Source organism: Protomyctophum bolini (genome assembly GCF_963924005.1).
Source record: "Protomyctophum bolini genome assembly, chromosome: 19".
In the NCBI taxonomy this organism is placed as follows: Eukaryota; Metazoa; Chordata; class Actinopteri; order Myctophiformes; family Myctophidae; genus Protomyctophum; species Protomyctophum bolini.
Window position 1 is genome coordinate 6,802,842 of NC_137880.1, and position 18,566 is coordinate 6,821,407.

Consider the following 18,566-nt stretch of genomic DNA (forward strand, 5'->3'; position numbering starts at 1 on the left):
CTGGAGCAACGGAAGCTCTGAAAATGATCAGAGGATAAAGCAGATGCGAGGCCGCTTCCCTTTTGTCTTTAAAGTCAGGCAAATCTTTCCTAATTTAAAATATAAAATGAAATAATAGCTTGCTGCTTATCAGAAAAAGTTAATTCTATAATAAATAGATAATAAATGTATTTTAAAATGCAGTAACGATGAACAGATAGTTCCCTATATATAGCATTCGGAGATTGGAATAGTTTAACTATGAGACTAAATAGGCTAACAAAGACTAACCCAATTAACCAATGCATGATGCCAGTTTGAAGGTCACAGTGCTGATGCTCTGGGGATCATCAGCAATCCTCTGCAAAACGGCGGCGACGGCGACCGAGTCTCTACCGTCGACCAGACCGGCCGACACCAACTCCCGAGACACCCCGTCAGTCGAGTCTCTGCCGGACACAAATTCAAATGTGATCGTATGGCTCCCCAGCATCAGCACCAGGCTAAGGGGGGCATTGGTGCCGTGTGCTGCCGGGTCCCGTGCCGCCAGTCCGAGTGAGGGACCCCTGGGCTGAGCAGCTGCAAGGGCCTGTGGTGTAGCCTTCTCCACCCGCCTGACCAGCAGACGCGGCGGGGCTCTCCTGGGCTGGAGCGGATGGCTGAACAACTACAGTCTGGAAAATCTCCCAGTTCCGTGATCCGTCCTTCACCCTGGGTGACCGTGCAGATCCCTCGCTCTCCTTGCCCGGCTCATTGTCACTCCACTCCCTTTCTCCGGCCTCCGTCCTTCCGGAGCCAGGTACGGAACTCGCCTTTTCCAATTTTACCCCGACGTTGTCAGTCGCTTCTTCAGAAGCGTCTCCATGTACTCGTTGTTCTTGGCTTTTGTGAAGAATTCATGCTTCATCAATTCAGCAGCAGTAGGCCTTTTGTCCGGGTCCTTCTGTAAACACTGCGAGATCATCTCCCTGAAGGACTTGCTGTATTTCCTCACCGTCTCTTTGTCTGTGATGCCAGTCTCCAGGCAAGGAGGGTCATTCTGCAGGGTCAGCATCAGCACCTTCATGGGTGGGTATTGGTGATATGGTGCAAATCCAGTGGCGAGTTCAATGGCCGTCATACCGAAACTCCAGATGTCGGCTTTGAAGTTGTAGCCCCGCGTCGGCTCCATGACCTCCGGAGCCATCCAGCAAGGGCTACCGACGAACATCTTCCGCACTCTGTTCGTGGCCATGTCGCCTTCGGCGGCCGCTGAGGAGGCACTCACGCCAAAGCCGGCGATTTGCACCGAGCCATCGCCGCAGAGACGGATATTTCCAGCCTTCAGATCCCTGTGAATCTTCCCGTTTTTGTGCAGACGTTCCAGCCCCTCCAACACTTCCCCGAGGATGGTGGCGATGCAGGCCTCGTCCAACACGCCGTCCTTGTGTTCGCCGTGCGACATGGTGTACCTGATGAGGTCCAACACGGATCCGCCGCCGAGTAGGTTTATCATCGGCCAGGATTTGTCCTTCACCACAAAGGAGGTGCCGTCGACGTTTCGATGGCGACACTGCATCACGGCGTGGCTCTCGTTGGAATGCTCATCGACGCTGGTCTCACACGTTTCCAGGTTGATACGCTTGGTGGCCACCTTCTCCTTCCCGTGCCCACTGCAGTCTTCTGGCCAGACCACGGCTGTGGCACCACTAGCCGTCACCTCACTGAGAACGTGATCATCCTCGTAGATTGACCAGGATTGAGAGCTCTGGCGGTCCTCCATCCTTTTACTGGTTGTACGCCGTAAACGCCGTGTTGAACTCGGATAGGTTGTCGTGTTCACTCTATTGAGCACCATAGAGCACCGAAGTCTGACGTCACTTTCGGTAGAGGGCGCCAGTACACAGGTTCATGTATTTTTTTAGTCGCATTATAATCCCCATCGGGGGATTTTACATCGCTTCATATAAGAACTATATGTTTGAAAAATAAACCGACCACCCCGGTCCTTTCTGTCAGGGGAGTGGCTGTGTGTCGTTAATGATGTTCATTAATATTTGATACAGCCAGTTTCTGGAGAAAATGGAATTAATGTGGCCGCAAAAGCCTTGAAACTACATATGAAGGCAATGTGATATAACATGATATATATCGGCCAGAAACTCTATGGCGTGATGATGATGCACACAACTCAAACCATAAACATGCATGGTTGACAACACTAATTTACGCTTCTGCCCTTGCATTTCATCCATGAGTGCCCTGGATGTGACACTTGCTTGGATCAGCTGAGCCAGATAATGCCAATACTCTGTGAAGTCATAAACTATAATGCCAGTCATCTTCATATTTGGGTGAGGACAGACACGTCATGCTACTGTACGCCAAAATTGTCTACAACATTGCTGCAACAAGCTATAGCTGCCAGCCTGACTCACTTTAACATTCGGCACGGCACTTCTCATAGGTCGTCAGCAATATGTAGCCTACACACCAGGTTTTATGTTGACTGCCTGGTTAAAGCAATGGCTCTCATCGTTGGTTCCGGGTACGAGTCAGTTTTGTTTATTTTGGTCATGAATGAACATTAAATGTGTTCGTTTCATAATTTCTCACAACTTTTATAAAGACCAAAAAGGCTTAGGATGAAGCCAATGGCTTATTTTGCTTTTGCCAGCTATCCCTTTAACACTAAGCAGACTTTGAGAAAAAGAAAAAAAATAATCAAACAAAACAAAACAAACGGCAGAAAAGAAAATAGGACAAAAAAAGAAAAAAGACAAATTTGATCACTCATTCAGAATTGCACGTGAGAAGAAATGTTATTATACGGTTATTATACTGTTCTAGTATTACTTTATCATCATAATATATAATATAAATCATAAGATATGATTAATAGATATACTAAATTATAATAATGTTCTATACTTATCTATTATTTTAGATTTATACATTATTTAAAATGTATTAATTGAGCTATACACTTTTTCAGTTTTGTCCAGGCCGTTCCACAGATTCACCCCTGATGATGCCATATCCTCTAAGATACCGGTACTCTTTAACCTCGAACAGCTCCAAATGGACCCTCACTGTATCTCAATGAATGCAAGGGGACGGAGCCAGACCCTGAGAAACGATCTGGATGGTTCATGATATCGTACAAGATCAGAAATGTATTTTGGCCGTAACCATTCAAAGTATACCAACAACAGTCGTATTTTAAAATCAATTATTTGACCCACAGGGAGACAGTTTTAAGAACTGGAGTGATATGCTCCACTTCCTTGGTATTAGTAAGGACTCAAGCCAGACACGTTTTTGATGTGCACACGCACGCATGTTGGAATAGCACGAACTGCCATAATAGACCTTGCGGTAAGCCCCACCTGCTCGCGCACCTGCCTCGATACCGTTAAGCAGGACAAACAACCCCTACTATCACCAGTGATCCTCCATTGAGGACCGTGTTATGTCAGCCTTTTTCCGAAGAGGAATGGAAGCATTAATATCAAGCATTAACATTCATACTAAAAGAACGCCATGGTGAAACGTTGCTGTTGGGCGACCTGCAACATAGGATACGCCCAGAACAATTGGGGCATTTTCTTTTTATTCCTTTTCCCGTGGGTGCGCACATGCACATGTCAATGTTTACATTCTGGAGGTTGAGGTGGCGGACGGTAGCGTCACTCGCTCACCCTCCCTGCTACTAAATCATACTATTAACGTCAACGTTGTACTAAACAATGGTTCAATCAATCGTCTAATAAACAACAAACAACTTACCTTGGAGCAAATGGTGTGCTTTGTAACTTTCAGTTGCTTGTGTTGGACTTGGACGGCAGCCACATAACTTGTTACTTCACCCACAGGCTCCTGCATGTCACGTTCCCTCCCACTGCGGTTCAGAAAAAAAAGAACACTGCTTACCCTTTTTCTTTGAATTTAGGAACGGCAAAGAAAATCCAAGTTTAAACGGTTAAACGAGCGTTTACATCATGGGGTTTACATATAGCTTGTTTAGTCTTCCATTGTTTTCAAGGAAGTTCAAATGCTTTAGCGCCTCCCCCCGGCCTCCCCTGGTCAAATTCTCCAACTGACTCCAGTTCAGTCGACATGCACACGCACAAACACAACTTCCTTGAAAAAAATGGAAGTGGCTTAATCTTGTTTTGAAAGACTCTCTCCTCTCTCTTCCTTGACTTCCTTGTTGACTCCCCGAGTGGCAAATGGCTAGCACGTCCTAGTTACTGCCTCTGATTGGCCGACCGTGTACATGCAGGGATGTTTATAATGCTGTTGTGTTGTGGGAGGCGGGACATGGGAAGTGAGGAAGAGAGAATTTCAGAGAAGCCAAAAAGATTAAGAATACTAAATGGCAACACCGATTAACACCGCTTCGCACACGTTTCCGTTGTCTCCTATAGTTTTATGCATCTTTGATACATCTCACTAACACTCAAGCGAGCGCGCAGGTCTCCGTGAACAGACAGTAGGTAAATTTGCGTCCTATAGAGGGTGGAAAAACCTACGAGGGACCCTAGGGTACCGCCGTCCAAAATTCTGAAAAGGTAACCGTGGGTCCCGAAAGGGGCTACAACAATGTAAGACATATTGGGTAGCAGCAACTCACATGACATGTCTGTGGGGAGTAAAATGTAACATGGTAATGTTCCACAGATTACTACACTTAAGGTTGTTGTTAAGTAAATTATTTCTCCATAGATTGATTGCATAGTGGACACATACGTGCCTTCTGCACAAGCGAATCCCATTGACTCTATATACTATAATATTCTGAAGTAAAATATTTTCAAAAGTATCTGTAGAACATGCATGCAAAAACAAATCTATGTTCGCATAATGGTAGTGTGAGCAAGTGTAACCCCTAATGTTCTGGTTCACAGCAATAATGAAGCAGACACAGGCACAGTCTGGATTCAGTGTTTTTTTTACTAGAGACCACCTGAGTAAATCACACAAATAATATTGTCAGAGGCGGGTCAGAACAGTCATACTTTCTCCAGCTCCAACAAACCCATATAACAAACATAGAAATCAGTGAACTTCCATTCCATAGCAGTGATGGCAGAGAGCTAATGTAGCTACTATCAACAAAGATTCTACATGCAAAATGTAAGACAGAAATTCAATTTTCATGACTAAGTAATGTTTCTCATGTTGATTTGTTTTGAACATCTTAGGCATAGTAATGCAACATTAGACAGCGTTAACCAGGTGTGGAGATCAAAACATACCCGTCTCTTCAAAGCCCAACAGTGAAGAGACAAGCCATGCACCTCAGCATGTATAAGCCTCCCCTGACCACACGGTGTTACTGTTTACTCTTTTGGGTGTAGGCTACATGATAATTATTGGAAGACCAACAAGGCAACCGGTCCGGATGGAATGTGTGTTTTTTTTTATTAAAAACATGTGCGGAGGAATTAACTCCTGGCATGGCAGCGTCTATTTCAGATATCCTTGGACACATATAGGCTACTGTGCCAGAAATCTGGAAAAAAATCTATTATAGTTCCAGTCCCAAAGAAGCTGATGTATATTTTGATAGCTTATGCCTCTCTACATATGTCATAATTGTTCACATAGCCTAACACTTCGGCCTATAGGAGGTCACACGCGGGGAAGCCTGAGTGAAGAGGTCATGTAGGATAGTCACTAAGATAGCCTAGAGGCACTTTAAGATAAAGCTGGCAACAGCTGTGAGTACATCCTGTCATATTAGCATATAGTGGACAGGATGAGGTTTTATCACTAAAGAATGCTCTGAAAATAAGATCACCTGTGGTAACTTGTTGACCGAGTCTTAAGGGTCAACTGACACACACACACACACACACACACACACACACACACACACACACACACACACACACACACACACACACACACACACACACAGGAACAAGGTGACACCCACAGATAAGAAATGTATAAGATGGGATAGAAAATCAGTTAGAACTGAGAGTGAGGGACAGCAGAGAGAGAACCTAGGGGCTCTGCCTGGGACGAAGGCCTCAATATGCTGTAACCATGGAACGAATGCTTGTAACTTGTAACTGATGGCTGATCAATAAATGGAAAGAAGGAAATATGCCCGCTTGGACCTCCTATTCAATTCAACAGCAACTGCAACAAAGGAATTAGGTAAATTAATCCACAGAGCCCTGTAAGAAAGACACATCAAAGCCCTGCAGTCCACCACAGAATAATAACTATCGGCCAGTTAACATTAACCTCCAATGTGGTCAAACCTATACCCTTTGGAATGATTTACCACCTTACTTAAAAAATGCTGAGTCAGTCAATGACGTTAAAAAGCTGCTAAAAAACCTCATCTGTAACATAAACATGTTGGTTTGTTATAGTGTCTATTTCTATGCTTTTGTTGATTTCTATGTACTGCTGCTCTGTTTGTGTCTATTTCTATGTGCCGTTTGTTGCTCTATCTAATTGTATTGCTGCTGTATTTTTGAAGGTTTTCTTGTTTTTGAAAGGCACTTATATTATATATTATTATTATTATAAGGAGAGATACATCCTTGAGCTACTGGCGGCGTGCACCAAGTGTCTTAATCCCGAAGCTGCTTCTCCTCAGAGATCCGCCTTGAAGAAGGGCAGCCGAGGGCCCCCGTCGATCACCGCCTGGAAAACTTGAGCCGCAGCAGGTCTCCCACCTCGCTGACGGCCTCCAGTGCCTGGTCGAGCATCTCCCTGGTGTGGGCCGCCGACACGCAGAAGCGCGCCCGCCCCTCGGTGACGGGCGTGGCGGGGTAGCCGACCACCACCGTGCCGATGTTCCGCGCCTGCATCTCCCGGCCGAACGCCGCCATCTTCGCCGGCATGCAGAGCATGAGCGGCACGACGGGGGAGTCGGCGTTGCCGAGGACGACGAAGCCCATGCCGCGCAGCACCGCGCGGAAGTAGGCCGTGTTCTCCGACAGCTGCCGGAGGCGGTCGGCGCCCAGCGCCGTCCCGTCCTCCCCCATGATGATCGTCATGGACGCGACGATCTGCCGGGCCACGGGCGGCGACATGGGCGCGGCGTACACGGCGCTGTGCGAGTGGCTCCGCAGGTGGTCGACCAGCTCCGCCTTCCCTCCGATGTAGCCTCCCAGCCCGTTGAAGCTCTTGGTGAACGTGCCCATCATGACGTCCACGTCGGCGGGGTCCAGGCCGAAGTAGTCGACGACCCCTCGTCCGTTGGGGCCCAGGGCCCCGATGCTGTGGGCCTCGTCCAGGTAGACGTAGGCCTTGTAGCGCTTCTTCAGGGCGAGCACCTCCGGCAGACGCACGATGGAGCCCTCCATGCTGTATATGCCCTCGACCACGATGAGGATCTTCCTCCAGGGTTTGCCGCGGCGGCTCTCCGCCGGCTGGCCGCGCACGACGGCGTCCCTCAGCAGCTCCTCCAGATGTCGCATGTCGTTGTGTCTGAAGACCCGGATGGTGGACCCGGAGAGGCGAGCGCCCAGCACCAGGGACGCGTGGCTCAGCTGGTCGCTCAGTATGAGACAGCCCTTCCCGACGAGAGCGGGGATGTTCATGGAGTTGGTCGCGAAGCCCATGCCGAAGACCATGGCCGACTCGACGCCGAGGAACCTGGCGACCAGGCGCTCCAGGTCCTCGTGGATGTCCAGGTTCCCCACCTCGGAGCGGGTGCTGCCCGCTCCGACTCCATACTTGCGCGTGGCTTCTATGACGGCCTCGGCACAAGGCCCGGTGTTCTCGGCAAAGCCGAGGTAGTTGTAAGATCCCATGTTGATCACGCCCTTTATGACCTTGCCGGTGTGCTGAAAGGTCCAGTTGTTGTCGTGGGAGACTCTCTCCAGCAGGTCCAACGTTTCCCCCGGGACGCCGCAGACGGGTTGGTTCCAGATGTCCCTGCACCTCATGTACAGGTTCCTGAATAAGAAGCTGTCAAAGTCCTTGTACAGGGGGACAAAGTCCTTCTGCTCGTCTCTCTCTCGGGGTACGTGGCACTTCCCGATGTGCAGGACGTCCCGGAGGTAGCCGAAGACCGTGAGGATGAAGTAGCCCAAGTAGGTGAGCGCCACCACCAGTAGAGGGGTCTCCTCGAACGACTCCGTGAAAGGCTTCCTGTGCGAACTGGGATTGCACGCATCATTCTCAATCTGAGCATCAGTCATTTCTTGAGCACCCTTTAGGGGAAGGTCTCTCTCTCTCTGTGTCTGTTTATGTGACTATATATAGGCCTGTATATCTCTGTCTGTGTCCGTTTATGACATATACATCTGTCTCTCTCTGTCAACATCTAAAGGGAATGTCGCCTCACCTAGATTGACCAGACATGGTCTGACGTCACACGTCACAAACAGTCGCCATGCATGTCTAACGATGCCGATTTGTGTTGGCCCTTGAGTTTGTCAGTTATGACCGTGGTTGCCTATCTCTATAGGAAACAACACTATTATTGCGAACGCAGTGAGCACTTACTATGAGACCTAGCAGATCATGTCTGTCTGTCTGTGTGTGTGTCCGTGTGTCCCCCCTTTGTGCCCATATATGGAGCTGAGTGATGTGTCTGTCTGTCCCGCTTTTGTGCCCATATATGGAGCTGAGTGATTTGTGTCACCATGACTCAGCCATAACCATATTAGGAGTCCCCAAAGCAGCTATACGTCCAAAACCCAAATATGTACGAGCTGCGTTCTGTCCCGCTGCCCGTGTTACACATATGTAATGAAGAAGGATCCTCACTCAGGTGCAACACATTTATTTTAGTTTTCAGGAATCTGTGAAACAGATTTAGATCACACATCAGTTTACATTCAGTGTCACTCAGTCTGTACTGCGCTGATCTGATCTGAATACTAGTAGCCTACTTCCTGTTTTTAATACAGTACATACAGTAGATATCAATACCATAATTATAACCTTAAAAGTACATTACTCTTTATCTGTATAAATGCATCAATCTAAAGTTATACACCCAAAAACGTTGAACACAGTATTATCAATAAACATATACCTTCAGTTTAACATACAGTAGCCTACATAAAACAGCTTCAGCAGCAATCTTACTAAATAGCACTTCTTATGTTGGTTGACTGAGAAATACATGCTAAGTGCCACTGCTAATGCTAACACCAGGATAATCACTGAACTCACTCATCATAACACACTCATCATAACACACTCATCTCTGCCCCATCTGATCCCTATTCATACACATGCAAAACACTTGGGGATGTACTCTTTGCTCCTTATATCAACTCTTACCTGTGAAACAGATTTAGATCACACATCAGTTTACATTCAGTGTCACTCAGTCTGTACTGCGCTGATCTGATCTGAATACTAGTAGCCTACTTCCTGTTTAACGTGTGCCAGAGACCACATGTAACAAAGCCTCAAAGAGCCCTCTGCTGTCCTCTTACTGTTACTGTTGTTTAGCACAAAACAGTGGGATTGAATGTCTGTGGTAGTGTTTCAGAGTTAATGTAATTCCTAGGGGCCACACCCGCATAACCATATAAGGAGTCCCCAAAGCAGCTATACGTCCAAATATGGAGTGTGTTGCATCAATCACAAACAAATCACTCAGCTCCATATATGGGCACAAAAGGGGCCAGGTCCACATAAAACTTAACTTAAAAAAAGAATTAACTTAAAAAAAAAATCTTAAAAAACCCAAATACGAGCTGCGTTCGCTTCCCGCGTTTGCGCGTCTTACTTGTATAAGAAGGCTAATACATACAGTACATGCAGAGTCACATGTTTATGAAACGGTACAGTATGGTAGAGGGTCATGCCAAAGAGCGCTGAAACCAGTTTGGCTCCAATTGACCAAAGGGGGGCGCTATACTGTAGCAATCTTTTGAAAATGAAACCTTTGAACAGGCATAACTCATGCCTTGTTTGGCCGAATGATACTTGTTTCCACATGTGCCTTGACTAATGGGGAACACATCAGCCCCCCCCCCCCCCCCCCCCCCGTCTTATCGCTAACTCGATTAGTAAATGTTCAATACGACGGCGTATTTCTGCCATCACGGAGAAAAAAAAACAAAAAAAAAGAGGGCTTTTCTGACATTAAACTCAGACATTTCTGAGTAAAATGTATAGGCTATTTCTCACTTCCAAAAAACTGCGACATTAATCTCAGAGATTTCTGAGAAAAACTGCGCAAATTTCTGACTTTTATAATCTCACAGATTTGCCACATCATAATATGATTTTTCTCAGGAGATTAATCTCGCAAACCTGTGAGTTTTTGAAGTCAGACATATCCTACATTTTACTCAGAAATGTCCAAGTCTAATGTCAGAAAAATTGCCCCGCCCCCACCGGCGTCCTTTCACCCCCCCCCCCTCACGAGTAATACGGCGTCGTAGTTCAACACCTTTTTTCACATTTCAGTGAAAGACAATTCTACCATTTAGTGTACTACAAAACGCCCAAAAGACACAAATGTCCACTGAAACAGGAAGTAATTAACGGAAAAAAGACAAAATGCAAACATCAGGTACATAGTCATCATAAAGCAAGGAACAAATGGAATCTATTATTTGTTCAACACTCATGTCAAAAATCCTCATTTAAACCTGGAGGTTTTTTTACGGTATGGATCCAGTTAGAGCTCTCTCTGGCTTTCTTTCTTACAAAGCATTGAATTTGGTCACATCGGTAATCTGTGGTCTCTAGTATAGTCTCCGGAATCGCGATTGGAATAAAACCTACAGCATGTATCATCCTAGCAGCTGGAGGTGGACGTCACCAGCAGATTCTCAGTAGTCTCAGACTCAGTCGCAGCAGGTGAGATTACTTCTGCTCTCCCCACTCCACTTGCACGCTTTAAAGCATCCCCAGTCTCCCTCAAGACACCAAAGACGTCCCAGGAAGGAGGCAGCATGTGGCGGGTGAACGCCAGACGTGCCAGCAAGGAGGCCGAGGGAATGACGAGTACGATAAGCAACGTTATCAAAGACCTGAAGGGAAAATACTGGTGGACGTCCCCCGTCAACTCGTCCTCCCTCCAACCGGGAAACAGCAGGACGGCGGGGATGTGGAGTGCAGGCTCCCCGCTCAGAAACCTGAGGAAAGTCCCCAGGACGAAGCCGGCGGTCGCACCGTATCCGTTGGCGAAGGGACAATGCAGGACACAGACGATCTGCGGGAAGACTATGCAGTACAGCAGGTCTGAACTCAACAGCCAGAACGCCATGACGCCTTCCCCGGTGAAGGTCTGGCCGGCGCCGGCCAAGCCCACTAGCAGCACACTTAGCCGGATCACCCATGCGCACTCCCTCTCTGATGCCTTGAGAGAGAAAAAATGTGTCATTACAGAATGACGACATAGATGCTAAAGCTGTGAGGGCAGGCTGCTGGGCGAGTGCTGGCCCTTTGAGGGCAGGTTGCTGGGCGAGCGCTGGCCCTTTGGCATGCATGGGATCAACTTTGACCAAAAACAGTCAGTGTCCAGTGTCCTGTGCTGTTTTTAAGGTAGAGATGGAGATCAATCACTCGGTTGAGCTGGTCGGGTGACCATCGTGATGTCAGAACATCATTGTGATGTCAGAACATGCCAGCTCCTTATATGGAGATCTATAGGTGTTTGATGAGGTCAGATCAACATATGGAATTAATTCTGTACTGGCCATATATAGAGCGTGTCTTGAGCGTACAGGGTTTGATGGGTGACCAGATCAACATATGGGATGTCAGAACAGGTCAGCTCCGTATATGGAGATCTAGGTGTTTGATGAGGTCAGATCAACGTATGGAATTCATTCTGTACTGGCCATATATGGAGCGTGTCTTGAGTGTACATGGTGTGATGAGGTCAGATCAACATATGGAATGTATTTTGTATTGGCCATTTATGGAGCGTGTCACGAAGTGTGACTGACTGACTGACGGGAGGTGCAGGTTTTCGTAGTAAACTGCGACCGACGTTCGCATTTATTAACACACTTTATACTCAAAATAAAGTTTTACTCAAAAAATGGATTGCAACTTTAATAGAGCACCTATCTGCTATAATTTTGCGTAGCCGTACAGATCCTCTGTGCTTAGACACAACAACACTTAGCATTTATTAGAAGGAAGCAAAGTGAGAAAAAAATTAAGATTTCAATAACTTTCTCTTACTCACGTGCTGCATACATGAACACACAAACACAAGAATGTGCACAAATGCAGAGACACATTTTAGTTATAGTACAGCAACGTTTGACCAACCTGTTTCCTGAGGTAGCTCTTGTAGACGTTCTGAGTGAACATGGACGCAGAAGAAAGCATGGCAGAGTCCACGGAGGACATGACGGCTGCAGCCAATGCCCCGATGCTCAATACCGACACCCAGGACGGGGCGAGGTGTTGCAGGACCAGTGGAAGCACATTCCCTGCCTCCCCGCGCTCAAACGGAGGTGGAAGACCATACTCTGTCTGGTTCCAGTCTGAGAGGGGGGAACCGGACATCCAAAGTGATGAGAAGATGAACTTTTGTCAGTGGACCAGCAGAGGGCAGCCCAAGACACATGCATGTGTGAGATATTCTCTTTGGTAGTTTGGCGACACCTTATGGTGACTAGTGGTAGTAGTGGCCACATCAAATGTGATTTAATCTAGTACAAATCCCAGTGTTCTGTAATTAAGTCTAGTGCTGCGTGATGACGCAGTAACAGCATATTTGACATAAATATATATGTTTTTGTTTTTATTTTTCTAAATGAGAAAGTAGACGAGTCCTCACTACAAAAGGTACAATTTCCACCTTTTCCAACCGTTTAAAGGACTATCAAGTTGTAGACATTTTTGTCACCTTTGACCTATTCGGACAGGCCTTTTTCAGAGATTGGAGGTAGTTTTCCTTAGCCTCTCCAGGGACTATATGGATACAAAACTGTTATGCAGATCGGTGCAGTTATAGGTAAAGATGCGCCACCATGAGGCTGATTTGTCTTAGCACATCGCTAGAAATTCTGAGTTCGGGGTCCGAACCCTGGGTATATAGGACAAAAGTCGTGGATTGCAGCTTTAACAGCGTGCGCAAAATGTGTTATTTGTGAAGTAGGCCTACCTGCAGAAACAGCCACCGCTCCTATAACGAGCGAGGGAATGCCCAAGATGACGACCATGATCGATGATGCAAAGCACGTGATTTGGGCCTGAGCAGGTGATGCAGCAGAGAGGACCCTCTGATAGAATGGCTGGTAGGACAGTCCTCCGAGGGCCTGCACACACACACACACACACACACACACACACACACACACACACACACACACACACACACACACACACACACACACACACACACACACACACACACACACACACACACACACACACACACAGCGAGGTGAGAAAACAGGCTTGAAATGTACACTTCTGTGGTCTCTAACATTACACCTAGCTACATGTTTAAGCATGTCGATTTCAGCTCTGACACTTATTCCAGACATGCTCTAGTACAGTATGTGAAGAGTCTGCCTGTGCTATTAACTCATTTTGAAAAAAATAAATACGTTTTTCTCCTCCGGTGAAAAGCTGGAATTTGCGCGATGGCAGGCTCTCAGTCAAATCTGGTCACATATGTAAACACACATATCTGCATACTGTACATAAATAGGATTTGGCAGGAAACGAGAACTAACCAATAAGAGGAATTCATCGATCCATTTTCCAACATCCTCCGTCTTGAGCTCCCCCAGCCAGGGTGGTGAGTTTACAGGTGTGAGAGTCACATTAGATGATGATGATGATGATGATGATGATGAAGATGATGGGTGGAGAATTACAAAGGGAACACACATCCACTGGGAAAGACAAAATAAAACAGAACAAGGAAATAGTTCAACAAAAACACAATTATATTCACCGCCAGTGAAGAAGTGCTAATGCTATCAGGGATGGATGGGATGGAGGTTGCATTAACCACTTTCCAAAATGTATCAAAATGTACCAAAACTTGCCACAAAGAAAAGTGAAGTGAAGTTTTCCTAAATATTTCCAAATTGGGAAAATAGGAGATCTGAGTGCATGATCTTAATAATTACTCAGGGAATCGAGACCCAAGACGCTCTGCTTCCCAGCCAGGCTCTCTACTCTACCCATTCAGCTATGCCACCCCTGAACATCCATGTCTGCTCTCACCAGACTGATGAAGATGATCAACAGCTGGATGACATCGGTGTAGGCCACTGAGTACAGGCCTCCCAGCAGTGTGTAGGTGATGGCGACACCTGCAGACAGGACGATGGCGTAGGACGAATGAAGATCAAGGATCACGCTGACTGTCCCACCTGCAGAGACACACAATAACACACTCATTGCACATTGAATGCACTTGTAGATGCACTCAAGAGAGCTCAAGCTTGTACTACAGTGCATGCTGGAAAAACTACATTCATGGTAGGCTATTCTCCAGGGCCAAGAGTATTGTGTGGTTTTATCCCATTTTTAATATAAACATTTTCTTGCTATGCTTTCTATTTCCTTTTTTATTTTGTATTGAGTGGTGTAAGAGTGACATCTTTCGGCAGTAGTGGTCACGCGCAAGATAGGCTCATATGCGCATGCGAGGACTGGCTGCGGTTCAGAAGGACAATGGACATTGTTGTTGACGGGTGTTGTGGAGCTGTCGATTACCTAGCCACTAGCTGAAACTTGCTGAAAATAATGTGCGAGTTTTAATAAATGTGTTTCAAATATGCTCGAGTAAGTCACTGCAGTCTCACCCGTCGATAACCCGGAAGGAGTTGCTAAATTTGAGGTGTAATTTAGTAAAACCGTACAAGTATTGATTATAACAACTTACATATCACTACCTCAAATGGATCAAACATAGAAATGGTTGCTGAATACAAGTACCTTGGAATAATATGGCTTAATGACACATTTACATTTAAATACCATATTGACAATCTTGTCTGTAAACTAATGCTAAAAAAAAAAGCTTTTTCTACGGAACAGAGCTAGTTTCCCAACTCCAATGTAGGAAAGGGGTTATTGAAGCAGTCTTTCTTTCTGTGTTGGACTATGGAGAAGATGTCATCTATATGGAAAAGCTGCTCCTTCTGTCCTCAAGCCCTTGGATGCAGTTCATCACTCTGCTCTGCGATTTATATCTGGTGAACCTTACAGAACTCATCACTGCATCCTATATGGCAGAGTGGGCTGGCCCTCCTTGGCCGACAGACAGGCGAAATAAACATTGGTATCTGTTTATTTTTAAAGCGATTGATGGGACTTTACAGTTGTATATTAAAGCTCTGTTGGATTCGAATCCTGTAACATACTTGTATAGGACACTCAACTCAACTCAACTCAACTTTATTTATAAAGCACATTTAAAACAACCATAGCTGCCACAAAGTGCTGTACAGTACTTCGGTAAAACAGTAAGTAAACACATAGACTAAAAACACAGAGACACGCTCCAGTCACTGGCTTACACAAAAGGTTCCAAAATGTAAAGGCAGAACTGGGGAAAACAGACTTTTGTTTTAGTGCCCCAACCACGTGGAAGCTTAAATTAAAGCTCTCCCATTACATACGGTCAATTTCAATATTTGATTGCAGACTTATACCCCCCCCCAAGTGTCTGCAACTGTTTTTTAAAATGTATTAGATCACTGCTGATCCAATACATGTTGTTCCGTTTTGTCGTTTTTTGTTTATTGCTTTGAAAATGTGACCCGACTAGTGACTATATTAGTGGTGTGACTTGATCTTGCCCCAATCGAGACGTCACTATACTTCGTGTCCCTATACTCTGCACTCTGCTCAGTGAACCATAATTATGCTATCTTTCAGCGAAGATAGCAGAATTACAAGCTCACATGCCTTCCACACTTATAGATCCCGCTGCCACCCTTTAGATCTCCGTATATGGAGCTGACCATGTTGATCTCACCTCATCAAACCCTGTACACTCAAGGCACGCTTCATATTATGGCCAGTACAGAATTCATTCCATATGTTGACTGCATGGTAAGCAGAGCTGTAAAGTACAGTATGACTGACCCAAGGCACCCAGAGTGCAGGCCACCCACAGAACGTCACCGAGCAGACTGGGAAGCAGGAGGGCCGTGGTGAACGCGTTGCCGTAGCGTTGCTGGAACGGATCCATCATCGTCACGTAGCGCTTAGACCTCATTTGTTTAGCAAAGAAAAAGCCTCCTGTCGCACACACACACACACACACACACACACACACACACACACAGTTGGACTCTCGCTCAGGCATGCCAGTGTTAAACATTGTTTAAAGTTATATATTTGAGAGCTGTTACTAGTATAGTATATTATTGTATAATTAGACGGTAGACTAGTTTGTCGCAGAGGAGAGCAGTAGAGAGAGTGGCGTGTTGCACGTGTCGCCGTGATCAGGGCACACGCACACACACACGTGCACGCACGCACACACACACACACACACACACACAAAACAGAATCAAAAAAGAGAGAAGGGGAGAGAGTGGCGTGTGTCGCCATGATCAGGGCAGGAGCGCACGCACACACACACACAGTTACTAAATAGAATTAAAAAAAGGCAATTTCTGCGCCCCCGCACTGCTGAAAGTTATAGATCAACAGTGACCGTGATGAAAGATGATCCCATGATAATCAGGCCTGCGTGCGTGTGTGATACAGTCAAAGAGACATGTTGCTTTTCTTACCTACGAGGAAGAGCAGGCAATCCGAAGGAGGCCCCAGGGCCCAGATGACCCCACGGGAGGGAGTGTAGACGGCCTCGGCAGTAGCCATGATGTAACCTCCTCCGACCCAGGTGGCTGATGATGAGGATAAAAGCAGTTAACACGGTGATGTTAACACAGTCACACATACACAGGAACACACACACACACACACACACACACACACACACACACTTAGAATACATAGATTGACACGTCTTGCACACAACACACAAACTGGTGCTTTCGGGAAGAAACCTTGTACTGCATAATATGTGCAGAACCTGTGTTCCAAATGTCCAAAGTATATTATAGCCACAAGCTCTTCATTTTTATTGGTTAAATATGTACTGCAGAAAACCCACATGGAAGACTTATTATAACCACTTTCAACCTGCATGGCGTCCCTATTTTGGGCACGTCACTATTATAGGCAAAATGTTTCGCGAATGTTTGAAAGTAGCAAATCTACAAGCTCATGGGTGCATAATTATCTTTGGTCCGACGTCCTGACGGTCCGACACGCAATCGCATCGGGACTGACGCGTCACATCTTTTCAGCAGCCTACTTTTGAACGACGCTCTCAAACGACAATGTACAATGTTGGTGCCTATCAGTGTGACCACCTCGTCTGGTAAGGCGTCTATATGCATCGGCATACATATTTATGTGTCCCCCCCCCCCTTTTTTACCTCCTTGATTTGTGGTATTTGTAGGTCCAAATGTTCTGCGATATTGAAAATGGTGGACCCCTATTGTAAACAAGTGTAATGCTTTATGCTTTATTTTTGTATTTTGTATTGTATCTGTATTGTATTTTGTATGTACTGTATACTGTTAATAAATACTTCAATCAATTAAATCAATTACAAATTGTATTTTCTCTCACCTGTCATTGTGCACACGCCAATCCAAATGTTGATGTTGCGTCCTCCTATCATGGTGACTTCACTTCTGGACCCCACACATTTCTTCTCCTCCCTCCTGGACGTCTTAGAAGCCCAGACCCCCATCCCCAGGATCAAGGCATAGAAGACCAACGTTGCTACCAACCCAGCTATGTTTAGAGCCATCGTGTAAACTGCAACACACACAAATGCAAGCAAGACAGGATGTGTGTTAACATATTGAAATGTCCTTGAGCTATAGATATTCCATACTGCTGTTGGTCCTGCCACTGCACACCAGTCACTGTTGAGTGTGTCACACGTTGCCGTGTGGTGGGTATAGTGTTAGGCCGGAAGGGACTGGTTGAAAATAGTAAAAAAAAAACTGGAAAAGTACTGAAAAAGAGAGTCCTTGTTGCAGAGAAGAAGTGGTTTCTTCATCGGTATTATGGCGGGTTGCAACCAATAGCTTTAAGGTTTATACAGCCACCTATACTGTACCGGAATATGCAGTATTACTCCCTACAATGCCTACATTACTTTATTTCCTTATATATATAGTACTGCTACAGTATATTTATAATAATAGTACTGCACCCCATAGATCCTATGATATACTATCTCCTTCAAATACTCGATCCACTGCTTTCTGTTTGTTCCGGACCCTGTCTCCAGTTGACCGCAGTATACCTCACATGACACTTTCATGGGAGCCAACATCTCGCACCGGAAGTCACATGAATTATTTATGAACCATTGATAAATTATATCTATTTTGTAATGATAATTCAGAAAGGACTGTATAAATAAATACCTTCAAATATAACCCAGCCGGAGACCAAATACCGTGCTGTCTTTACCTTAAAAATGAGTGAGTAGCCCTTTAAATCTTGAACGACAGTCACTGTACCAAAAAAAAATGAAAGATATAAATAAAATTATTTGGAGGCAGATAAAATAAAGTTCTGAGAATGGATCTGAACTGAACTGAACCGAACTGAACAGTATGATCCGAGGCATTAATAGTGC

General features: G+C 45.7%; 3 protein-coding genes across 3 annotated transcripts; all 3 read right to left on the minus strand.

Moving 5' to 3' along the window:
* Nucleotides 1-274: 274 nt before the first annotated feature.
* On the minus strand, nt 275-1,741 carry LOC308334525 (serine/threonine-protein kinase OSR1-like; the record flags this gene model as incomplete). Its single annotated transcript, XM_080791323.1, has 2 exons — nt 275-620; nt 807-1,741. 2 exons carry the CDS (start codon nt 1,739-1,741, stop codon nt 275-277), a joined length of 1,281 nt encoding a protein of 426 aa, XP_080647449.1.
* Nucleotides 1,742-6,620: 4,879 nt separating this feature from the next.
* LOC308334526 (serine palmitoyltransferase 2-like) lies at nt 6,621-8,132 on the minus strand (the record flags this gene model as incomplete). The annotated part of the gene is made up of 1 exon (XM_080791324.1): nt 6,621-8,132. One exon carries the CDS (start codon nt 8,130-8,132, stop codon nt 6,621-6,623), a length of 1,512 nt encoding a protein of 503 aa, XP_080647450.1.
* A 2,565-nt stretch (nt 8,133-10,697) lies between these two features.
* On the minus strand, nt 10,698-17,723 carry LOC308334527 (high-affinity choline transporter 1-like; the record flags this gene model as incomplete). The annotated part of the gene is made up of 8 exons (XM_080791325.1): nt 10,698-11,263; nt 12,187-12,404; nt 13,028-13,115; nt 13,605-13,766; nt 14,104-14,252; nt 15,976-16,131; nt 16,632-16,745; nt 17,540-17,723. 8 exons carry the CDS (start codon nt 17,721-17,723, stop codon nt 10,700-10,702), a joined length of 1,635 nt encoding a protein of 544 aa, XP_080647451.1. The 3' UTR covers nt 10,698-10,699.
* Between the last annotated feature and the right edge of the window lie 843 nt (nt 17,724-18,566).